This window comes from Calliphora vicina, chromosome 3 (assembly GCF_958450345.1).
Source record: "Calliphora vicina chromosome 3, idCalVici1.1, whole genome shotgun sequence".
NCBI lineage: Eukaryota > Metazoa > Arthropoda > Insecta > Diptera > Calliphoridae > Calliphora > Calliphora vicina.
In genome coordinates, this window is record NC_088782.1 from 128,540,169 (window position 1) to 128,566,287 (window position 26,119).

At 27.4% G+C, this 26,119-nt stretch overlaps 2 protein-coding genes across 4 annotated transcripts; both read left to right on the forward strand.

Moving 5' to 3' along the window:
* The first annotated feature begins 4,540 nt into the window (after nt 1-4,540).
* LOC135953808 (interaptin) lies at nt 4,541-9,364 on the forward strand. The gene is made up of 4 exons (XM_065503814.1): nt 4,541-6,540; nt 6,620-8,463; nt 8,628-8,750; nt 8,813-9,364. Exons 1-4 carry the CDS (start codon nt 4,896-4,898, stop codon nt 9,065-9,067), a joined length of 3,867 nt encoding a protein of 1,288 aa, XP_065359886.1. The 5' UTR covers nt 4,541-4,895; the 3' UTR covers nt 9,068-9,364.
* A 2,065-nt stretch (nt 9,365-11,429) lies between these two features.
* Nucleotides 11,430-23,351, forward strand: RhoBTB (Rho-related BTB domain containing). 3 transcript variants are annotated; one of them, XM_065506441.1, is made up of 13 exons: nt 11,430-11,541; nt 15,165-15,423; nt 15,546-15,649; nt 16,073-16,270; nt 16,337-16,784; nt 16,854-16,939; nt 17,085-17,343; nt 18,129-18,242; nt 18,312-18,482; nt 18,553-18,795; nt 18,870-19,134; nt 21,790-21,946; nt 22,027-23,351. In XM_065506441.1, the coding sequence occupies exons 2-12, from the start codon at nt 15,244-15,246 to the stop codon at nt 21,921-21,923; spliced, it is 2,202 nt and encodes a 733-aa protein (XP_065362513.1). In that variant the 5' UTR covers nt 11,430-11,541; nt 15,165-15,243; the 3' UTR covers nt 21,924-21,946; nt 22,027-23,351. The 3 variants fall into 3 exon arrangements, with proteins under 3 accessions (XP_065362513.1, XP_065362514.1, XP_065362511.1); XM_065506439.1 differs by having other exon boundaries at nt 11,440-11,541; nt 21,772-21,946; XM_065506442.1 differs by lacking the exon at nt 22,027-23,351 and having other exon boundaries at nt 11,435-11,541; nt 21,759-21,933.
* Nucleotides 23,352-26,119: the final 2,768 nt, after the last annotated feature.

Sequence of the window (26,119 nt, forward strand, 5' to 3'; positions counted from 1 at the left end):
AATTGTGTTATTGTAAATTTTTTTAAATTCTCTGAATTTTAAGCTAGTTTTTGATAAAAATATATTTTTACTGCAATTTATTACTCTTTAAAATACTTTGAATTTAATATTGTTTTTATGAAAAAGTGAAGAGATTATTTTCAAACGAAGCTTTTTCTTTTTTTTTTGTGTCAATTTGATACATTTCAATTAGTCTCAATAGAAATTATTGCCTCTAACGGAGGGTTAAGTCTTCAACTTTGAATATTTTGTTTGAAAATTGATTCTGAATAATGATTTGTTTGTTGAAATATATTGTCTGCTTTCGAAGTTATGCTATTTTGAATATGTTGCTCTTTTTTCAAAATGAAAATCTTTAGATCTCTATAAAATATGAACGATGCAGAATTTTTTGAAATAAAATATAACAAATTCGTGATGTAAACAACGTGATCAACAAATAATCTCTGAACAAAGACTGTATAAAATAAAGTTTCTTTATGAGAATTTACAACAAAAAGTCAGTCACTGATTGTCCAGAGTTTAAGTTTTTAATAAGTCTTTTTAAAATTTGTTTTTCTGTCGATTCAAAAGTTCCGTCGCAAAATAAAGATTTTGAAATACATAACTTTAAAACTACATTTCTCAATAACATTGAAACATTAGGTATCAATAAATTCAAATGTTTATTGTAAATAAGTAACAATTTCAACAATTTAAAGAAGGCAGAGTTTCAGGCAGTCATTGAAACTCTACTAGGAAACCTTTTTTTAAATGCTCCTGGTATTCTTAACATTTCTACATACATATTTTAGACTTTTGGTTTAACAAAACATTAAAAATCAATTAGTTCTAAGTAATTTGTATTAGAATATTTTAAACATGTTTTAAAATTTTAAACTTTTTTGTTTGTCAAGTTATTTGAGCTGAAAATTAAGTTATTTTTTTAAATTTTAATATAACGTTTAAAGTTCCATTTCAATACAAAAACCATATTTAATTTCCATTATTCACCATGTTGCTATATAACGTTTTTGTTACCAGACATTTTAATATTTTTCTTCAAATATTTATTTATCACTTGAAAAAATAGCCCTTAAAAAATATTTATATGGTTACTCAAATATCAAATATTATCGATTGGTAATTCTTTGTTCGTTTTATTTATTATTACATATTTAAATTCAATTTTTTTTCATACACTTTATGTTTTTCATAACGACTTTATTTGTAACAGTTCTTTTTTGTGTTGGTTTTTTTTTCTTCTTGTAAACGCAATATTTCCGCACACGCACATTTACGCATTTACACTCTTACACTCAGGCACAAAATAACACGCATACATTTAAATTCACACATTTACACATACACAAAAATCATATAAAACTATTACCCTCTATATATGTGTAATCATTTATGGTTGTCACTTAAGAACTGTTTCGTTCTGTGTAATTTTTTTTATATAAATTTTTTAAGTTTTAAGAAATTTAAGTAAATTTTTTTTTTAAATTTTTAATAAATATTTTTTTTTATTTTTGGTTTTTAATGTATTGCATATTTATTATTATTTTTAATAATTAAATAATTTCTTTAAATTTAAATAATAAACAGCCGTTACAATTTTGTATTAGTTCGACTCGTTTATAACAAAAAAAGCGACTTGAATTCAGGAGTGTAAGCAACAAACTGTTGTTTTGAGCAGAAGTTTTGTTTAACTTAAGTCCCAATGATTTTCCCGTTAACCAAACACTTCAACAAATAAAGAAAGCTCTTTCTTACTCGCACGTTGTTTGGCTGGCTGCTAACGGGAAAAAAACATGCACACACACACACCAACACATAAAGCTTTTATTTACAGTTACCTCTGTTTAAGGAAGGTTAGTTATAAAGAGCATTTCCTTTGCAGAAGAAAGAGAGAGAGAAAGTCAAAATAACTGTTATTTATATACAAATATAAGAGTTTTCTTTGTACACCGTTAAATATAAACAAAATATTCTCTCATTTGTTTTACCTTTAACTTTTTTTTATATATTATATGCTTATTTTTGTTGTTTTTATTACACTTATTATGGCAATTGTTGCTTTTACTATACATACGAGTATACTCGCACATAATGCTCTAGAGTAAAACTATATGTCATGTTTTGTTCTTCGTTATTTTTTTTTTTAACAGCCTGCAGCCTTAATAGAATTTTTCTTTTTTTTATTATTATAGAGCATCAAACATGTGGTTTTAGGGTTGGTACGTGTTTGCCATATTAATCTTGTTAAATTCATTTAAATTATCGCATCACATTCGTTTAGTCTTATTATAACAAGTGTAGTAAGTACGAGTTTATGCAATTTTCTTTAAGCAAATTGATTATTTGTTGCTGATAAGTAATAGGGGTAAAAGGAAAATATGTAGGGAAAGTGTTTTTTAAAAGAAACATAAGAAGCACATAATGGATAAATAATAAATTGAAAATTACAAGAAAAAGTTATCCAAACTATAAATCACGTTTGGTAAATGTATCGATAACTAAAATTTCGTATAGAAAATTTTATCGATAATTGGAATTTTGTATGAAAATGCTACATTAACTATAATTTCGCATATACAATTTAAAGATAACAAAAATTTCATACAAAAATATATCGATAACAAAATTTTTGTAAATAAAATTTATCGATAACAAAAATTTCGTAAAAAAATTATTGATAACTAAAATTTCATATAGAAAATTTATCGACAGCTACAATTGCTTAACAAAATTTATCGATAACTAAAATTTAGTAAAACAAATTATCGATAACTAAAATTTCGCGTAGAAAATTTATCGACAACTACAATTTCTTAACAAAATTTATCTATAATTAAAATTGCGATAACTAAAATTCTTAAAGAAAATTTATCGATAAAGAACATTTTTTATAAAGAAATTTTATCGATAACTAAAATTTCGTTTAGAAAATTAATCGATAACTTGAATTTCGTTTGCAAACCATTATTTAAAATTTCGTATGGAAAATTTATCGAAAACAAAAATTTTGTAAAGAAAATAAAGATAACAAATATTTACTAAAAAATTTATAGAATAAAATTTCATAAAAAAAATTTATCGATAACACCCATTTTGTAAAAAAAAATTATCGATAACTAACATTTTCTATATAAAATTTATCAATAAAAAAATTATTTAAAAAAATTTATCGAAAATTAATATTTTGTATAAAAATAATTATCGATAACAAAAATTTCATAAAAAAGTATCGATAACAAAAATTTTGTTCAGAAAATTTATCGAAAATAAACAAAGAATTTATCAATAAAAAAATTCCGTAAAAAAAATTATCGATAACAAAAATTTTGTTCAGAAAATTTATCGAAAACAAAAATTTTGTTAAGAAAATTTAATGATAACAAATATTTGGCAAACAAATTTACCGATAACAAAAATTTCATGAACATTTATCAAAAACTAACATTTTCTACAGAAAATTTATCAATAAAAAAAATTATCGATAACAAAAATTTCATAAAAAAGTATCGATGACAAAAATTTTGTTCAGAAAATTTATCGAAAAAAAAATTTTGTTAAGAAAATTTAACGATAACAAATATTTGGTAAACAAATTTACCGATAACGAAAATTTCATGAACAAAATTATCGATAACTAACATTTTCTGTAGAAAATTTATCAATAAAAAAATTCCTTAAAGAAAAATTATCAAAAATAAAAATTTCGTATAAAAAATTTATCGATAACAAAAATTTCAATAAAAAAGTATCGAAACTAATTGAAAATTTAAATTTCGTATAAAAAAAATAATCGATAACAAAAATATAGTTTAAAAAATTTATCGAAAATTAAAAAGTATCGATAACAAAAAATTAGTATAGAAAATTTAAACTAAAAAACTAGAATTTCGTATATCAAAATTAAAGAAATTGTGTGAAAATTATTAGGAACTTTCAAACTGGATTGATTTAAAAAATTTGTCATCATTTTTAATTTTTTATAACTAGATGTACCCTATATTGAGGACTTCAGACATGGTGTTTTAAGTTTCAAACTTAAACTTCTATAGCCTGGGGAATTTTTATTAATAACGGACTTTCCGTTTAGAAGTTACAAATTTATTTTCAGTTCTATTTAATTCTCCCACTGTGTTACGTTCCAATGCATTCTTTAATTTTATGGAATCTGTATTTTAATTTACCACAATGTAATCCACTAAAACTCAAGACCTACAACATTAACTTTTAAAAAGCTTAATAATGGAAACTGAATTGTATAACACTAACCAAGTGGTCTAAAATATCTCACTTGAGGTTGACGTTAGATGGCGCCATGTTTATTTTAATTAGTTATGGAAACTAAATATTAAACCATAAAATAATTTGTAAATAATATTTAAAATATTTTACAAACAAATATTACAACTAAAACATAAGAAAATAAACAGTCTTACTGTTATACTCCCATTTCCAACACTACTTACTCTATTGTGAATGATTTTACTTTCCTACTGTATTTTGTTTCGTTTCCATACCATTCCGTTGCATACAACAAACGTCAACTCGTTTGACATGTTATTGAAGTGAAAAAAAAGAAAAACAATAGAAATCTAAAGAAAAGTATCATTTTCCCCCAGAAAAAATGTAAAATACTAATAAATAAAACAAATAAAGTGTTCAATACATGTGTTTTTGTGTCTAAATCAAAGAAAATCGTGTAATGCTAATTAGAAACTAAAGTTTCAACAATAATATTCAAGATTTAAAAGAAATTTAAGTCGTTTTTGGGTAGAAAACAAGTGCTGCTGTGCGTATGTTTATGAGATCATAGGACAAAAATAAATTATAACTTTATAAGTCTTGACGCGGTTAGCTGTTAAATAATTTCAAAGGAACATGATTGATGATACTGGATGATGGATTTCGATACAGAAGAATTTCGAGTGCTGGCAGCCTCAAGGCCACGCACATTTTCCAATGCATCGCAACAGTCACAGCAAAGTTCTAAGCAAAACTTTCCCCTGATGACCAGTGACTCGGGTCTGTACACCTGCAGCTCTAACACCAGTGATTGCAGTTTGCAATTGGAGTCTGATACGGATTGCTATCATCAAAGCAGTAAAATAAAAGGCCCAAAAGATGAACGTCTTCAATTGGCCTTGCAAGATGTGCGCAAATTGCGCAGTGAATTGCAAAGGTTAACAAAGTCCGAACAATGGTATAAACAAGAGCTAAGACAACAGAAAACTACCCGCCTAGAGGATTTGGAAAGAATTTATACCCAGGAAAGGAAATTTATGCAGGAAAATCAACGTCTGCAAAAGGAATGTGTAAGACTGTATGAAAAGTGCAATGAACTGGAAAGAGAATTGGAAAAGCAAAATCATGAGGCCAATATTCCGCAGGAACAACACGTGTTGGATGATGAGGAGCTGGATGAAAATATTCTTCAGTTTGAAAAGGAACAGCAAATGGCCTTGATTAAAGATCAACAACATTTGATAACGGTGTTGCGCAAACAAAAGCGTTCTCTTTTAGAGGATCTCAGGTCATTGACAGAGGAAAAGGATGAAAAAGTTATGGAGCTGCAAAGACTTTTGGCTGACTTAGAGTATGATAATAAACTCATCACCAAGAAATGCACACAGTTTGCCAAGGAGCGTGTCAATTTGGAAAATAATTTAAAACAAACAGATTGTAAACTTTCTGGTACTCTACAGGAAAAATTGAATTTGCAAAAGTCAATTGTGGATCTAAAAGAACAATTAGAGCTACAGAAAAAAATACTTAAACTCAAGGAAAGCGAAATTGAACATATACAACAGCACTATACGAATAAAATACAAGATGAACAAGATCTAGATCAAGTGCATAAATTAAGTATTAAATACCAGGAAGAAATTAATGCAAAAACCTTAGAAATCATTAATTTAAAAGAAAGATTTGAAGAAATGCACGATGAAATGGAAGACATGCAAAAACTCCAGCAACAAAATGAACTGCAGCAAAGACAAATTGATCAGTTAAATTTCAAACTTGAAGCTTATCGTTTAGAGCTGCTAGAACTAAAGGCTTCAGAGGATCAAAAGAACAAGCAATTGGATAATCTAAATGAGGCCATGGATCAACTAATTAAAGATAAAAATGAGGCGTTTAAAACCACTGTAAAACAACAAAATGATTTGCTGAGAGTTAAACAGGCTTTAAAATCTACCCAAGAGCAGTATGAACAAGTACAAGAATTATATAAAAAGACACAATTTCAACTCGAATTATTAGAAATAGAACATGGAAAAGTTAAATTTCAAAATGAAAGAGATTGTCAGGAAATTGAACATTTAAGAACGAAACTTAAAGAGTATTTACAGCAGACCACGGAACTAAGCAATAAAATACAACTTTTGGAACTGGAATTGTCAAGGGTATTAAAGGAAAACTCACAACTTAAACAAGACACACAGCAAATGAAAAAACACATACAGGACTTGGAAGAAAATGTTAAAAAAGCGAAGGAGCAAGAAATTTTACTTACTGAGCTACAGCAAGTTCAGCAAGAAGGTAAGAATGAATAATTTCAATTAATTGTAGGGAAATTTTAAAAATAAATAATTTTTTCTTTTCTTCTTTTTCTTCTAAGAAATAAGAAACCACCCTACTAGTTTTCCACAGCCCCAAGAAGCCGATAAAACTACCCAGGATCAAGATTTCTTAGAACTTCAACAACAATGTGAAATGCTACAAGCAAAACTTGATTTTATCCAAGGCACTCCAACTCATTCAGAAAATCATCAAATCTTACAAACTCTAAAGGATTTTATGAATAAAATGGAACAAGTTCAAAAAGAAGATAAGCAAATTTCCACAAATTCTTGCACAGCAAAAGAAAGTCTAGAAAAAGACACAGACTTCCAAAAATTATCTTTGCAAAGTAATAAACTTCAAGAAAATCTTGATAAATTAAATGATTTTCTGCAAGAGAAACATCAACTACTTAACCATCTCAATAAAATACAAGATTCCAATGAAGGCATGGAAAAACTAGTCACAGAGAATGAGATACTTAAGAAAAAATTATGCGAAACTGAAACAGAAGCCTGCACACTAAAAATTAAGCAAGATATTAATGAAAGAACGCAAAAATTTACACAAATGCAGGAAAATCTTGAGAACCACAAAGTAAAAGTGAAGACAATGCAAGAAAATCTATTGGAAAACGATGCAAAACTATATAAAATGGAAAGACAGCTTAGGGAACTAAATGAAAAAGATGAAAAACTAGAAGAATTACAACAAGAGAATGAAAACCTTAAGATACAATTAAGGCAGGAGCTAGCTAGCAAGACTGATTTAAATGGAAAATTAAAACAAGAAACAGAAAAATTATTAGAATTAAAAAATAAATTAGAAGAGTTAAAAATGAAACAGAGACTAACTAAAAATCAAGCCATACAATGTGATTTACAGGAAGATAGCTCAGCAGCAAACTGTGAAGTTAAGGAACTTAAGGCCCATGTATTACAACTGCAACAAGAGCAATGTTACTTCCTGCAACAAGAAGCTTGTAAAAAAGAACAACGTCTGGAACTTTTAAACAAAATGCTGGCTTTGCAAAATAACAAAATGCAAAATCTTCAAAAACATCAGCAGGATTGGCAGGAAATGTTAGCTTCCCTTAACAATGCCCAATCGTTGGAGGAGCAAACACGCAAAGAGTTAGAATTAAAACGCCTAGAATTGGAAGAACTTAATCAAGTATTTGCCGAACAAAATGAAGAGTTTAGAAAACTGGAAGAATTCACCGGTTTATTAGAATTAAAAAGAAGACAAGAAAAAGAACACCTGAAACTAACATTCCAACAGGAAATCAATGTGATGAAGCAACATCTGCAAGATTGTCAGCAGGAAATCGAACAGCAAAAACTTGAAAATCAAAAACTAGAGAAACGAAACGAAAGATTCCAACAAGACATTAACGAAGACTATGCTACAGATGTGGCAGACTACAAAAAAGAAATACGAGAATTAAAATCTAGATTAAGTAGAATAATGGAGGAAAAGCAGGAACTAAAGCAACACCTCAGGCAGATGGAACAACAAACAAAAGATCTCAAGGATAATAAAAGGGAAGCCGTCTGTATGCCAGACCTAAGTTTGGTCAAGGTATCAGATATGGCTTTGGAAAATTCTATAGAAACTGTGGAGGTATTAAGGCAAAACATAAGTGAAGATCATTTACGGATATTGACCAAAGTATTGGAAGCAGAATATCAACGTAAAATGCAAAGATATGATGAGCATATACATTCTTTGCTTAGCAATTTAAAAAGCCTTAAGAAGTCTTTGAAAGTGAATGAGGAGAAAACCGCTTTGTTAAGTGAAGAGCAGCTTAAAACAAAAGAAGAACTTAGGGAATTGCAAAAGACCAAAAGGAGTTTGGAGGACATGCGTTTGAAATATGAACAAAGTCAAGATATCATTAAAGTAAGTATACATAAGCAAATATTTAGTTTGTTCAGTTACAACAACGAATTATCCCAAATTGTCCAGTTTTTCAATATAAATTAAAAATTTTTCTAAGAAAATTTGTAATAATTCGTAATAAGTTTTTGTTATTGTACTATTACTAAGGTGTACTCTTTTTAAAGGAATTAAAACAGTCTTTGGACTTTGAACGCAAAAAATTTGAACTATCTGACATAGGAAAATCTTCACAAACCGAAGGCACCACCACGTATGAAGTCTCTAATCTGATAGATGATTACAAAAAGGTAGTAAATTAATTTTCTTTAACTAATCGGAATAAAGTATAAATTTTCAAATTTCTTTATAGTTGATACAACAATCTGCTTTGGTCACCAAACGACCTTCTACTTCAGCCATTCTGGATTTAATACAGCGTAGCAATCAGTGTGTGCCAAATTTCCAGAAACTTGAAACCAATGTTGATGGTTTGCGTTCTGAATTGCAGAACTTTTTAAGCTCTTACAACCCCAAAATGCCAGCCACTTCTCTAATAGCTGCTGCTTCCCTAACTGTGCCTCCCTCACTAATGGATGAGCTAAGAGCAGCCTCGGAAGGATTTTAGTGTTAATTTATATTATTAATTTAAAATGTTTGGACTTGCCTCCTCTATTCCTTTATCAAAAAAATGAAACTGTTTTAGTCAAAATATTTATTTTTTTAATTATTGTTTACTTTATTTAATTTGTAATTTTTGTTACTGTTTTCGATTATGATTTATTTTTGTTTGTTTTCTATCAATGTTTATTTTTGCACAAATTTTTAGGATTTAATTTTATATTTAAATTATATTTTTGCTATTATTTTATTGTATTTCGAAAAAAAAGAACAGTTACTGTCCCAATAAATAAGTTTAAATGAAGATTTAAAAATGTTTCTTAATTTAATAAACGGTAAGTAAAATACCATTTCAGTCGGACCACCGTTACCGCTAAGCTATCGTTATCCAAATAACTGCAATTTCCGTTAGCAATATAATGGTAAATACTGTTACCGCTACTGTATTGTCTTAATTTTTAGATAAAAAAATTGTTTTGGTGAGACAAAAATTGTTTGGTTGAATTTATTATTGTTTTGTTGTTAAAATCTTTTTTTGTGAAAAAATTAGATAACTGTATTTTAGTTATCGTTAAAATACAGTTATCTAAATAAGAGCCAATGCCGTTACCAATATAAACAAAAATATCGTTACCAAAATAATCCAATTTAGCGTTACAGTTGCCAATATTGCATATAAAAACATCAGAACTGTATTATAAATTTCTTTGCTTCTTCATTTTTAATGAATTTTCCTTAATTTGGAAAAAATTACTTTTATTTTTTGTTAAAATTTCGTTATTTTTCTGACATTTACAAGGTGTGGTAGCCCTAATTGTAAAATATTTTTTATGTCAGGCGAATGGTTGTGGCAAATTCAAGAGATTTGATACAGAGATGTAAATAACTGTCTTTTTTGTGATTAATAGTACCTGCGTAAGGGCACTGCTACACGTCCAATATATATTGACCGCGATCCAATATCGCGATATTTATTGAACGTGTAGCATGTAGTATTAATGGATCGCGATCCAAATCGCCGAATAACCTAATTTTGCGTGATCCATTACAATGGATCGCGACCCAAATATCACAATATATGTATATTGAACGTGTAGCAGTGCCCTAAGATATTAATGTGTAAATATGTATGTATGAGCTGAATTAATATTGAATTGATACTCTTAAGCCTCATTTAAAGGCTTTTATTTGAATAGAATTCATTCACTGTTGAATTAATTTATAAAAATATTCATTCAACCTTTGAATGGTTAAACTTTTGTTAATTTATATCCAATCCAAATTGAATTAAAACATTTTGTTCTTCATTCACTTTGTTTTTGTTTTAATAATTTATAAAATTATTTGAAAAAAATTGTCTAAAATCTATTGGAATTTACTCATTTCATTAAGCTATTTTATAATGGAATTGAAGAAAACTTGAAAGATTTAATAAGGAATTAATTCTATAAATTATAAATTTTATCAAACATCTTCGATAGAGAAATCCAATTGCTATCAAAGTGATAAGTTTTTATTACATAATCTTAACAAATCATAATATTTCAATATTTACTAATCGTTTTTATGTATACTAGCTGAACTTGGACCACGTTCCTGGTCATAAGTAATAAGTTTCAACTCTTGTATTGTATTTTATGGATTATTTAAGGTGTCACGTCAAACCTTCTATTTATTTATCTTTTTATATATGAAATTCATGGCCAATAGTAGTCTCCACATAAAGATCTAATAGTCCTTTAAATTTAAAAGCAGTTTGTTTAGCAGTTTAGTTCTGATTGACAAAAATCTAAAACTCTGTTTCCATCTATCTGACAACAATGTAACTTCACATAAACTCTCATCACGTCCATTAAAACCGAAATGTGAACTGTTTTCTAATTTGGTGCAGTAGTTCTTGAGTTTAACAATTACGAACAAAGACATACATATCTTTTAATAATATAGATAAATTTCATTAAAAAATATAAGACATAACATTTTCCAATAGCTGTCCAAAGGAATTTCTACTCTGGTTTATTTCAGACATTTTTGGCTCTAATTGTTAAAACAATTATTAAAATATTAGCTGTTTTGAGGATCTTGATTAATAACTACAAAATTTTTATTGTTTATTGGCTTTTAACAATAAAACTTCATAAATTTTTAGCATTTTTAAATAATTTATTAATTTTTCATTTAATTTCTTTGAAACAAAATTCATTTACCCAACACAAATGCATTATTACAACATTTAGTACCTTATCGAGCCAAAAAGTACCATTTCAACCTGACATTGTTTGTTCGATTTTGTACTGGAACGAAATGACGTTTTATCATCTCTGGTTTGGAACAAAAGTGAATAAAAATAAAAAAGTGCTTTTAATCAGAATTGTTGAACAAAAGAAAATTATTCTCGTAGAAGAAAAACTGCATTTGTGAAAAGTTATTTAAAAAATAATATAAAACATAAATAAATAAAAAAAAGAATAATTGTCACAAGTGAGAAAATTTGCTATCTTTTAAACAACCATAAATATAAAGTAAATGTACTTTAAAAATTCCTTTTGTTAACAATTAAACGAAATAATGTAAAATGGAAAAAACACTTTGAAGTTCAAATACAGTAGATGGAGAAAATCAATAAAGAATACGATACAAGGAAAAATTCAAAGTAGAAAAACACACAGCAACAAAAAGTTAATAATCTCATTTTGTTTGCTTTATTATAGACGAATAAAAAAACAAACAACAAATATAAATAATAAATAAAAAGTAAAAAAACAAACACGCGAATAAAAGAAGTTATTAGCAGTTAAATTAATAAGTTTTTTTTTGTTGTTTGCCTTAGTGTATGCACAAAGTCACACAAACAACAAAGTGTATTTTTTTTTGTATTGTAGTTTATTCTAGTACTTACAAAGTAATATAATTAACAACAAATTAATTAAAATATTGTAGAAAAAACGATCAAAATAAGTTCAAATTTAATTAAAAACATATGCCTGACTAGTTGTTGTTGTTTCCAGTGTCAAAATAAACATGTTTTTGTAGGATTTTCTTTTTTTGTATTTTGTTGTTGTTTTTGTTTTATTTACTGTTGTTTTTTGTGTTTTTGCTTTCATTAAGCCATTTTTAATTGTGTTTTTTTTTCGTACAAATAAATTTACGTGCGTATCAGGAACCATTTTTAACAAAATAATCAGAATTTATTTTTATTACTTTTCGGAAATATATCATATTTTATATATTATATTGAGTATTTTAATGTTTTACTTTTTGGCCCCAGAAATTAACAATTTATAAATTTATTTTAAAATGTAAGAGACATTTTTATTATTTTTTTGTGTCAAATTGAAATTTTAATCTTAAAATTGTATATTTTAAAATATTTTAAATTATACTATAAATTTGTTAAAATATTTAAAACTGATGACCTCATTAGTTATTGTTTTTTTTTGTATATCTTTGAGCTAAAAGGTGTATTCATGGTTTGTCCGCATTCCCCTCCTTGGCTTTGAAATGCTGTTTATGCAGGAAATAAATTTACATCCTGTATTTATGCCTGCATGATTATTGTTATTTAGTTTTGTTTTCCTTTTAAACCATGATTCATGCATATTTGTCTTTTTAATTATACTAGATTGTAGGTCCCTTGTGTGTTCTAGAAAAAGCAACACCCTTAATAATTGCAGTGTGTTTTGTTATTTTTTATCAATGTTGGCTACCGATTTGAAACGGTTAAAAGGTAACGGTAACGATAGTGGTGACTATTTCGGTAACGGCATTTTTGCGATTACGGTAATTGCTGTTTTATCCGTAACGGCAGCTTAACGGTAATTTCAGTCTTACCTAAAAAATTAAAAAATGTGATATTGGTGGTTCTCCCTCCATACTTCAATAAACTCAAAACGGAATTTCGAGGTAACGACATTTACGATTATATCGGCATTGTAGCGGTAACGGTAATTGCTGTTATTTTGGTAACTGTAGCTTAGCGGTAATGGTAGCCAACCTTGGTTTCTATGATCAAAAAAGCCCTCTTTTAAATTTGAAAATATAAAATAGATATAGTTATAGTTAACTTAGAGTGTGCAAACGTACTAAGTCCACTTTTTATGAAAAATTAGATTTTTGGAAGAAAACTTTAGTATAAGTAAAAATGCTGTTTGCGTATCGTTAGCACACTAAGTAATTTAAAATATAATTTCACAATATGTAACTATACGTGGGTAAATTTTAAAGTTTTATGCAAAAGATTTTATACAGAGATCCACAAAATAGAGTCGTTTAAATAAAAAAGTTTTAAAATGGCATTTGTAAATTAAAAAAAAAAATATTCAATCCCTAACAATCTAAATTTTCGGCAACAGCTTAAATTGAACGAACATTTTAGATATAAATAAATCATCTAATTATCACATTCGAGTGCAACAAAGAAAATTATCTAAACTACAAGAAATAAGCGGTAAAACAAGACCCTTAATAATTGAATCGTTTATTTCGAAAACCAGTCAAGCAACAAATGAAAGAATTTAAGGAAACAGAAACTTCCTAGCTAAAAAAAAAAAATACTATCAGCCCAATTATGAATAAAAAATTCTGTGGGAGTTTGTTCCCCGGCAGTTTTTTCTCATTGAAATTGAATAGGAAAAATGAGAAAAGGGAAAAAACTCCCGCGGAATTTTTATTCATAATTGGGCTGTATATATTTAAAAAATAATATATAAATTGCACTTGAGTGGTTTTTGGACCAACAAATTTTATTAGGAACTTCAAAAGTAAAATGACAAATAAACTTTTTCAAGTGTTTAATTAACATCATATTCATATTTACATCGTTCTACAGTGCATTTTGCTTCCGTTGTAGGCCATTGAAAAATAATACCATTCAACTCTTCATATTCAAGAGTTTTAGAGCTTGTAAATTTTTTATTTTTTTTCACATTTATTAAGACGTTTATGAAAAAAAAAAAATATATTAGGGCATAATTTTCGATTTTGCTTCACCATAATGGGGAGAAGTTTTTTTTTCATTACATTTTTTCATAAACGCCCAATAACTCAGTTTTGAATTTTTTTGTTGCTTGACTGGTTTTTGAAATAAATGATTTAATTGATGTTCTTACCGTTTGTAATTTCTACATTTTTCATTTGCGACCATATAAAGTAGTGGTAGTCGATATAACCATGTCAGTCTAACCATCTGTATGTTGAAATCAACGGTTCGAAGTCCCAAAATAACTTACATACTTGACTCATACATCAATATATCCGCTATAGCCCCGATTCGGTTGCTATTTAAATTCGGAAAAATCGGCACACAAATGGCTAGAATAAAAAAAATTCATTTTTCAAAATAAATATTTTTAAAGAAAATTTTTTTTCTGCTAAAAATATTTCTAATATTTATCATAAAGCTTTGGTAAAGGTTATATACAGTAGCTTATAATTGAGGAAATTCTTTAGAAAATGCAAGAAATCTTTTTTGAGATATCCTTTGTTCAAGGACGATTTTTTGTTTCAATATCATGAGTTCAAAAGAAAGGGATTTTTAGGAAAATGTGTTTATTGAAACTTGGCTTTAAAAGTAATATTATACAAATTGGGTAAGCTGTTAAAATGTTTTATACTATTGAAATTGAGCACCATTCATATATAAAATTTGAATTTTGTACCTCGATAAACGAAAAAACTAAGCGAATTTATTTTTTTTTTAAAAAAACTTTACATATTGTTGTAAATTTAGATGCCTTGTCGAAAATTTCTGTTTCCTTCCTATCTGTGATACTTTTACAATAAATTGTACATTTTTATATTTTTAATAATCTAAACTCTTCAGTTTAAATAAATTTAATATCCTGATTTATTAGCCCCACCTAAATAAAAAGTTTTATTGTATTTTTTATTATTATTATTATTTAAAATTTATAATTATTATTGCATTTATTCTTTATACAATCTGCAAAATATAAATCAATAATATGACTGTCATTAAATAAATATTACATGCTTTATACTAAATACACTACGTTATATTATACATATTGCTTTATTACAAAATAAAATATCTACATATTAAATAATTAAACTCATAACCCCTTTCTTTTTCTGTTTAATTGTAGGTAAAATAATAATAATAATAAAAAAAGAAACAACAAGCATTAGTAGAATAAATAGTATTTTGCATTTACCAATGGAAACATGGATAACGAACAACCACATCAGGAACTTGTTAAGTGTGTCCTTGTTGGCGATACAGCCGTAGGCAAAACGCGATTAATATGTGCTCGTGCATGCAACAAACACGTTTCCCTTTCACAATTATTATCCACTCATGTGCCCACTGTTTGGGCTATAGACCAATATCGTATATATAAAGATGTAAGATGATGTTCAATACATTATGATGACTTGTATGCTGGTGGTGTACTTGTCATAATATTGATTTAGTTTTGAACTTGTATATTTTATATTTTTCTAATTTTTTTTTTGCTACTTTAAAGGTACTTGAACGCTCGTGGGAGGTAGTGGATGGTGTCAATGTATCCTTGCGTCTCTGGGACACGTTTGGTGATCATGATAAAGATAGGCGTTTTGCTTATGGACGGTATGTGTAAACTCGTGACTGCAATTTGTATTTGTTTTTTTCATTTTACTTTTGAATTAGTTTGCAAAGAAAAAACCCTTTATGTTTCTCATATCTTGTGAAACAACAATCTTGTTTTAATCTTTATTTACTTGTCGTTATTATAATATTATAATATCTTTATTTGCCACACACGAGACAACAACATTATTGTTAAAAACAGATAAGACGAAGATATAAATAAAACAAGTTAAAAATAACAGCGTAATTGTTTATGAAATGCAAATATTTTGCTTAAAATGTAAAATTCAAATGTTTAAATATTTATAAATGCAGTTTACATATTAATAGTCATATTATTTACTTTAACTGTCAGCACATTTATTTTCTATACAAGGCGCCTAAAATTTAGCACTTTAAATTTATTTGTTTTGTGTATTCTAGCTCTGATGTCGTTTTGCTGTGTTTTTCCATTGCCAGCCCTATATCTTTGCGGAATTGCAAAGCCATGTGGTATCCAGAGATAAGAAGATTCTGTCCTGATGTGCCCGTTATATTGGTGGGATGTAAAAACGATTTGCGTTACATGTATCGCGATGAGACCTATCTCTCGTATTTTGGTGAGAGAAGTACATTTGTAAGGTGGGTTTTGGTAACAAAATTTTATTTTAAAGCTTGATTAATAATTGAAAATTATACATTGAAAAGAGCTGCTCTCAAAAGTGATTTGGTAATGCCGGACGAGGCTCGTGCCGTGGCCCGAGAACTAGGCGTATCCTATTACGAAGCCAGCGTTTTCACCTATTTTGGGGTGAATGAAGTTTTCGAAAATGCCATACGTTCGGCTTTAATAGCCCGACGACAACAACGCTTTTGGATGACAAATCTTAAGAAAGTGCAAAAACCTTTACTACAGGCACCCTTTCGTCCCCCCAAACCGCCACCACCCGAAATGACCGTAGTGGTGGGTAATTTTCGCCAGGACATGTACAACATGTTTTTGGCTCAAAATTATACCGACCTTATTTTGGTTGTTGGCACAATTAAATTTCCCGTACACAAATTTATGCTTGCTGCAGCTTCGAATGTTTTCAATCGTATTTTGAATACCGAAATAACGGATATGGGCGGACGCAGCAGCAGTGAGTCGAGTATGGTAGGAATATTTCAAATGAATAATTCAAAATTTATTTGTGCTTATAGTTTTGCAAACATTTACCTTTAGATAAGTTCAACATTTGGTGAGGCCACAACAGCAGATTTCAACGATGACACCGAGTGCCTGATACGCAATGAATCTCGTGCACAAAGGTATATTTATACATTTCTTAATAAATAAGTTTTTGATTGCATAAAAACCCTATTGTAATAAACTCCAACATATTTACAGAAAAACAAAATTGTATATTTGTGAAAATAAGGGCTAATTGTATAATTTAATTTTAAAATTTTATAGAATGTGGGAGCAAATTAAGCGCCGTTCCAGTTATCAAGCTTTGCCTTTAATTGAAGCAAAAAAACCAAGTGAACTTTACAAGGATCTTCATCATCCTGTATTCCAAAATATACGCATAGTTCAGGTGGACAATGGTCGGGGTAATCTGATAAATCAAACAATTATAACATTAACAAAGATTATAACCACACAAGCTTTGCATCAATGTCTCAAATTTATTTACACTGGCACTATTGAAAAAGAATTGAACAATATACAGGTAAGATGATGTTTAAAGACTTAAATAGATTTTAATTTATTTGCTCACTGTAAGATCATCAAAATACTGATAAAATTTGTCTATAATTGTTATGTTTTGTCTTATTACCATTTGTCCATCAAAAACTATACATCAAACAATTTATATATCGAAAATTTGTTCACCTAAAAAAAAACCTCTTTTTCATAAAATAATTATTTACAGAAAATTGTTTTTATGCCACGAAAATTTTAATTAAGTGAAATATTCGATTAAAATTTTTGGTGAAAAAAAATTTCACCCAAAACATTTACCGAATATTTTTACCCAAAAATGTTGTTGAAAAGTTTCCTCCAATAAAATGTTAGTGAAAAGTTTTCAAAAATGTTGATTAAATTTTTTAATTAAAAAATTCTACCGAAATTTTTCACAAAAAATTTTCAATAATAAATTTCACTGAAATTTTTTTCAAAAAAATTTCACTTTAATTTTTTCGGTACAAAATTTCAGCAGACATTTTACTCCAAAAATGTTCACTAAAAATGTTCAATAAAAAATTCACTACAAAATTTCACCAAAACGTTTTACTCCAAAAATTGTATCCAAAAACAAGTCATTTAAACTTTCCAAACATTTTCACCGAAAAAATTTCAACAGAACCAAAAAATTTCATCTAAAATGTTCACTAAAATTTTGATCAAAATATTTAAAAATGTTTCACCCCAAATTTTAATTTAAAATCTTCTCTATTCTCCAAATATTTTTAATTCTTTTATTATAATATTCTATTTTTTTAATATTTTTAGGATATTGAACAAGCTGCCGATTTGCTGGAACTGCCTCAATTAACACAATTGCTTACCAAGACACAAAATAACGCACCCAGCATTAATGATGATCCTAGTTCTCATATATGTCTTGTAAGTTGTGTTCTTTATTTTTTAAACTTTCATTGCTAATTAATAATAATTTAAAATCATTTATTTTAGAGTATTAAAGAAAATATGGAAAAACATAGCATGGGCGATGGTTGCTTTACCGATATAACATTTGAATTGGACGATGGTCAAATGAAAGCACATCGTGCCATATTGGTAGCTCGCTGTGATGTAATGCGTGCCATGTTGGCTGGTGATTTTCGTGAGGCACATTCTAGTGTGGTAAATATTTAATGATTCATGATTCAGTATTTGTCCTACATTAGTAACACAACACGTTTAATTATTTTAGATTGTATTTCCTGGCGTGACTATTTATACATTCCATAAATTACTTTGCTATTTATATACCGATGAAATACCACACATTTCGGCTGCTAAATGTCTTAATCTTTTGGAATTAGCCAATCGCTTATGTCTGCCACGTTTGTTAAATTTAGTTGAGTGTCGTGTTATAGAGGATCTCACCATGATTTCACAAAAGGAAACCAATGAAACAGTAGATCATTGTCTTAAGCTTTTAGAGCCTGTAAAGGTAAGGGAAATTATGAATGATAATATATTAATACATATATGTAAACATTTATTTTTTTATTTTTTCTATTAAAGCTGCACAATGCCGATCAATTGGCTGAATGGTGTATGTCTTATTTATGCGTTAACTATAATGTCATTTGCCGGCATTCAATTAAAGGCCTCAGAGCATTGCACCAAGATAATCAAGAGTACTTGCGTGAACACAGATGGCCACCCGTGTGGTATTTAAAAGATTATGACTACTATCAACGTTGCATTAACGAAATGAACAAAGAGTTAAAGAACTCACGTCGAGATTCACGCAGTGATGACGAAGGCTGTCTTTGTTTTACAGGCGGTGAGTAATATTTTTATCTTATATTTTGGTTTTTTTTTTGTTTGTGTTTAAGAGGGCACCTTTTTATTTGTTACGAGTGTTACGAGTACTTCTGTCCTCGTTAGACCTATAATTTTCATATTTTTTTGTTTTTGTTAACATTTTTCGTTTTATATTTACATATATTGTTTTTCTTTTTGGTTTTTTTATTATAAACAAATTATTTATTTCTCTTTTGGATATAAAAAAAATGTGTCGTAATCTAATGTTGTCGATTTGTTTCTAGTAACTTAAATATAATACATATTATATGGTGGTTTGTATAGAAATTGCACGCACATAAATTAATAAAATATCATCATTATCATGCAATTTGCGAATACCACTTATGTACATTTGGAGACATTCGTTTAAACACGTAGTTCATTTGTGTTTTAAGTTAAATTTATTGCTGCTGCTTTAAGAAAAAACAAAAAGTTATTCTTTGCACAAAAATATGTCATAATGGGGATTTATTTGTTTGGCACGTAAGAAGTTCGTTAACAGGAAATAATTGTTTTTTTTATTGTTAGAAGCGGAAGTTGTGAAGTGAAAGAAAATTTTATATTTTTAGAATTTTATTGATGGATTTATTGTTTTTTATTTAGGATATTGATCCTCTGTTTTGCCATCTTCTGTGGTTTATTGTATTGGAAAATAGTTTACAAAGGTGAAATATAAACTTTAATAAGCCTAACCCCCATTAACACGAAGTCTGGTTAAGCCTCAACTAATAGTTATACTGTCGGTTAAAATTATTTTTGTATGAAAACTGTCAGTATAACTATTAGTTAAAACATAACCAGACTTTGTGTTACTGGGGGTAAGTTTAATAACTTTTATAATTCGAAAAGGGAAATGTTTTAATATAACCAAATATACATTGTAGTTTGTTTAAATTCATATTCACCCCTATCGCGAATCAATATTTCACATGAAATATTTTCCCTTTTCCTTTTTTCGATCATCAACTTTGTTCACGTAAAAAAATTCCCCTTGTTGTGAAATTTTTAGATGGAATTTTGTAAACAATAAACAGCTGTTACGAACAAAATCAACTATTGTGAATGTAAAGTTCATCGTGATATTCCCGATAGCAATTTTCCCTTCGAGGGAAATGAATATTTCATGGGAACAAAATTTCACATGTTATTGCCGATAGGGGTGATTATGTCTGTTGTTTGATTGGAAATTTGCAATAACGCTTAGGAAATTGTCCGTTTAACGAAAAATTGTTTCAATAACTTTTTATTTTATAAATGTTTCGCCTAATATTGTAATTAAGAAGAAAACGTATAAAGAAATTACAGAAAATTTCGAAAAGAATATTTTAAAAAAATTTTTGGCTGAAATTTTTGTTGGAAACCTTTTTAGTAAATTTTTTTTGATTTTTTAGAAATTTTTAGTGTAATTTTTTTTTAAATGAAAAATTTTGGTCAAATTATTTTGAGAAAATTTTGGAAACATTTTTTTTTAAGTTTTTGATTTTTAGTGAAAATAATTTGTTTGGATTTAATTTTTTAAAGAAAATTTTAAGTTATTTTAGATCTTTAGTGAATATTTTTGGTGAAAACTATAGTGAAACAAATTTTGATGCAAATTTATAGTGAAATAATAATCTTTTAAACATTTTAAGTGAAAACAAGTATATCAAAAATAGTTCAAAAATGGAGGTTGTCCTGGTATTTTCCTTATATCTCAGCCATTTGTAGGAAGATTTTCTCGATTTTAAATAGCAACCGAACCGGTTCTATAGTGGATATATTGTTGTATGAATCATGTATGAAAGTTATTTGAGGGCTACGGAAAGATGATTTCAACATATAGACGGACATTGATATATCGATCTATAACAATCTGGAATATATACTTTCGCAAATGAAAAATGTAGAAATTACAAACTTAAATATACCCTTGTGAAATTTGGTAGTAAACGTTTTTGTTCAAAATTTTTGATAAAATTGAAAAAGTGAAAATTTTAATAAAACTATTTTTTAAATAAAATGAATAAAACGATATTTTATAATTTGTAGTAAAGAAACATTTTTTTAAATATTATTAATAAAAAAAATCTTGTAGAAATTGAAAACTGTTTAGTATTTAGTGAAAATTATTTGTTGAACATTTGAAAATTTATTGGTGAAAAATATTTGTGAAAAGAGATTTAAACATTTCTTATTTATTTAGTTTTATAAGGACTTAATAGTCAATCAGCTCTGCGTCTAAAAATTCTATGAGTTACAAATACAAATATAAAATATTACAAAATCTTCCATGGTCCTTCGAACGAAAGTCTACTTTTGTACATAAACATACATTTTAGCATTTACATACACAATTCACTGGCGTTTATTTCACCCCACATTACAAAAACTACATTTAAGCAATAATTTGGAAATGGTTAAGAAAAATTAAAACAATTAATTGGCTAAACAATACGTTTCCTTTAACCATTTTTTATTTGGTTATGGGAAACATTCAAAATAAATGTGAAATCAAAAAATTATTAATTAACAAAAAAAAAAAATTAAAGCATAACTTGTAGCATTTCCATAAACAAAACCAATTAGTTTTTATGCATACGCACTTTGATAATTAATAAATAGATTTTCGAAAAAGTATTTTCTTGGATGTTAGGTAAACCAAAACAAGAACGGATCGCAGCGGGCAATGTGAATGGAGAAAGCACAAATGATAATCAAATATTCAATAGTTCTGAGAATTCTATGAATCACATTGATCTGGAGGCCGATATTGATTTGAATCTCTGACATCCAGCTCTGGGGCATAGAAGGTACAAATTATATGGACAAATTGAGCAATACTATAATATTATTAAATATAATCTTATTTATTACTTTTTTACACATTTAGGTCATTTCGTTTTATTGTGATCTTGCCCGTTTTGATATGTTTCATTTGCACTATTTTGAGTATTTTAATACTTTTTCAAATCTACACATAGCGCTTGCGGAATTGTGGCCTAAAGTATGATGAAACCTAGGAGATATGGTGGATGAATAAACTACTACTATAAAACAACACTTTTGGAACGCTAGTGTGTGTTTTTTGTTTTGTTTAAACAATAACAACAAGTTTTATGAAATGAAAATACGCTACGCTGAACGTATATAATTATTATTTTACAAAAACAAAAAAAAAAAAAAAAAAAAGAAACATTTGACAAAGCTAATCTCAACCAACAACAAAAATTATTATGAGAAAAAGAAAACCAGCGCATAATTAATTCACTTTGTTTTTCCTTGATTAAATAAACCAGGCGTATTGTATGACAAAAAAACAAAAAGCAACAACAATAACAACAACAAACTAAAATAAAACAAACAATTTAATAACAAATTAACGCTTTACAACAACACCATACTTACAATACAAACTACAACAAGAACAACAAACAAACATACATATAATAATAATAAAAAATTATTAATTAAATTGCGAAATAGGGAACTATTGTCTAGCCATTAATTTTAAGCATAATTATGATGTATAATCGTTAGTTAGCCGTAAGTTCGTTCGTTCAATCGTTCGTTCATTCATTCATACATTCATCCATCAAAAATACAGTTCTTCATTTTAATTTTTAAACCTTGGTTTTTCTCCTCCTTGATTTAGTTCTTGATTTTGATTTTACACCATTTTAAAATTTAGTTGTCTTTTTATTTTTGTTTTGCCATTTTTCGTTTACACATGTTACCAATCAACCAACCAACCAACTACTATTGACTGAAGGAATAATGTACATAACTCACAAATGTCAAAATTGCATTTCTTCTTCAAAATAGATATTCAATATTTATAGTTGAATTGTATGTATTGTGATATTTGTGAAAAAATTTAATTTTTTTCATGTTAATACAATCTAATTAAAAACAAGTAGGTTAAAAATGCGTCATTTAAAAAACTAAACTGAAATAAAAAATAAACAAAAAACAAAATTAAGATTTAAATAAAATTTAAAAAAACAAATAAAACAAACATATTTTTTGGTAATTAAGACAAGACAATTGAATAAATTAGTAATTCAATTCATAAAAATAAATGCAAAAAAAAAGTAAAAGAAAACTGCATGTACATACGTATTTTTTATTAAATATTAAACAAATATTACTATTATTAATAATAATAAAAAAACTACACAGTAGTAAATTTGCCTGGATACAAATTATTTAATCAAATGTCACTAAATTTGTTTTCTTTTTATAGCCTTCACCATGAGTGACCATTCCGTTTGAAATTTCTACATTTTTCATTTGCGACCCCATAAAATATATATATATTCTGGATCGTTATATATACCAGAGTCGATATAGCCATGTCCGTCTGTATGTTGAAATCAATTTACCGTAGCTCCCAAATAACTTACATACATGATTTATACATCACTATATCTGCTACAGTTCCGGTTCGGTTGCTTTTTAAAATCGAGAAAATCGCTCCACAAATGGCTGAGATATAAGCAAAAAACTACGACTAATTAGTTTTTTGTTTATCTATATCTGGATTAAATTATTAACATAGACAATATGGGTATCTAATGATAGATATTTCAAAGATCTTTCCAACGCCATAGTAAGTTGGAACTACAAGGGGTCAAAATCGGGATAAATATTTTTTAACTTTTTTTTACAAACAATTTTTTTTACTAAAAAAAATTTAAATTTTACAAAATTTAAAAAAACACACATTTTCAATAATTTTTTTAAAGAATACTTTCGTGAAGGTTATTTAAGATTCGGCACAGCCGAATATAGCTATCTTACTTGTTTTTTTTTAAGATCTTCGATTTAAAAAAAAAATATTTTATAATAAAATATTGCACCTTGGACCTGGAGGTTGGTATATTTTATAATTGTGTTTGTAACTCATAGAATAATCAGTAAACGTCTAACCCCCATATTTTTGTAAAATATATATTTATTTTATGGGAATTTTGTATATAAAAAGTTTGTTTTCAATTTGCGTTTTATTTTGTTTTTATGTCTCTGTTCAGCAAACCTAATCCGAGTAATGTTTTTGTTTTTAAAACGATTTCACATATTTTGACGTTTTGAAAATCGAATCCTTACACGATTTACTTGTTTTACTTTCGAATAAATAAAACTATTTCAATGAACATCGATATCTCAATTATTTCTTTTTGAAATTAGTTCGTTTTTGAAATATCTAAACTTTTTTATGAAAAAAATTGTTTTAGTCCTTTTTCGTATAAATTTGTTTTATTGTTGTGTGAAATTAGTGTTTATTTGTTTGATTTTCTTTTTATACCCTTCACCTTCGTGAGAAGGGTGTATATAAGTTTGTCATTCCGTTTGTAATTTCTACATTTTTCATTTCCGACCTTATAAAGTATATATATTCTGGATCCTTATATATAGCGGCGTCGATTAAGCCATGTCTGTCTGTTTGTTGAAATCAATTTTCTGAAGACCTCAGATATCTTCGGGATCCAAATCTTCAATAATTCTGCCTGACATGCTTTCGAGAAGTTTGCTATTGAAAATCTGCAAAATCGGAACACAAATGGCTGAGATATGAAGAAAAATCCAGGACAACCTCGATTTTTGACCTATTATGGATAATGATAGATATTTCAAAGACCTTAGCAATGGCGTATATAAAACCATAGTAAGTTGGACCTACAATGGGTCAAAATCGGAAAAATATTTTTTATTTCACCGAAATTTTTTTCGCTAAATATTAAAAAAAATTTTAAAAACAAAAAATTTTTTTTTTTAAATTTAAAAAATTTAAAAAAAAAATTTAAAAAAACAATTTGAAAAAAAAATTTTTCCAAAAAATTAAAAAACTGCAAAAAAAATGTTTACCTAAAAATATTTAAAATTTTTATTTTGAAGTAAAATTTGGTGAAGGGTATATAAGATTCGGCACAGCCGAATTTAGCTCTATTACTTGTTTTTTCCTAAAATTTTCCATTTTTTCTGAAACATGATTTTTAGTGAAATTTTTTAAACTAATTGTTTTTGTGTACTTTGTCCTTTTTCGAATAAATTTATTTTATTGTTGTGTGAAATTAGTGTTTGTTTGATTTTATTTTTTTTTCCCTAAAATTTTCAAATTTTTTTTTTAAGTTGGGATTTTTTGTGAAACATGTTTTTTTTAGTGAAAATTAGAGTCGTATCTGAAATGATAACGAATTGTGCGCAATAGCTCTGAATTACTTTGTTGCTAATGGTTTTGATTATACAGTTTTTTCTTTTTCCATTATTTTCATTATTTTTGCGTATTTGGCAACTCCTGTTGAAAAAAGCTTTTCTACAAAACTGAAATTTTTAGCAGAGCAGATGAAATATATAACGGAAATATTATTTAGAAATCTATAAATATATATTAGAAATCTATTTAAAGTAAAGCAAAAATATAAACAAATATTTATATAAATTGAGCCTGCTTAATAAATATTAATTAGTAGTAATTACTAGTAAAAAAGCAAAACTTTGTTTAAAATTGTGCAAAATAATATTACAGCTTTCCAATGGGATGTTAACATGTTATATTCAAACGAAAGGGAAAGAAATGTTAACATTTGGACATTAACAGAAAGCTTTAAAAGTTGATGGGAATATGTAGCCAAATGTTATTAAAATAGAAAAATAATGCAACAAAAATGCATCAATCAAAAACAAATTCAAATGCTGTACTTTATCATATGAAAATATTATAGGGATAGTGGTCATTTACTTTGACGCAATGTGTAGCAAATGCTGATTTATTACCAACTATTGCAGAAAGATTTGGTTTTAGTTTGAATTTAAAGAAACAAGTTTGGGTAAATAATGTACTGGGTTTAACAAATAATTGAATGCTTCAAAACAGCTTCCTTAATAAAAAAAGGATGACACTTATAAATCTTTTAATTATTTAACAATATGTCCGTGACTTTTTGAATTTACCGCTTATTTGTTGACTGCTCCTGTCAACAGGC

What these genes read in the sequence shown, in the direction of transcription:
- LOC135953808 (XM_065503814.1), top strand. Translation starts at nt 4,896, where the DNA reads ATGATGGATTTCGATACAGAAGAATTTCGAGTGCTGGCAGCCTCAAGG. An exon ending in ACAGCAAGTTCAGCAAGAAG is followed by an intron (nt 6,541 to 6,619) that starts GTAAGAATGAAT and finishes TTTTCTTCTAAG; the next exon opens with AAATAAGAAACCACCCTACT. An exon ending in TGATAGATGATTACAAAAAG is followed by an intron (nt 8,751 to 8,812) that starts GTAGTAAATTAA and finishes ATTTCTTTATAG; the next exon opens with TTGATACAACAATCTGCTTT.
- RhoBTB (XM_065506439.1), top strand. Translation starts at nt 15,244, where the DNA reads ATGGATAACGAACAACCACATCAGGAACTTGTTAAGTGTGTCCTTGTT. An exon ending in AATATCGTATATATAAAGAT is followed by an intron (nt 15,424 to 15,545) that starts GTAAGATGATGT and finishes GCTACTTTAAAG; the next exon opens with GTACTTGAACGCTCGTGGGA. An exon ending in GTGAGGCACATTCTAGTGTG is followed by an intron (nt 18,483 to 18,552) that starts GTAAATATTTAA and finishes TAATTATTTTAG; the next exon opens with ATTGTATTTCCTGGCGTGAC.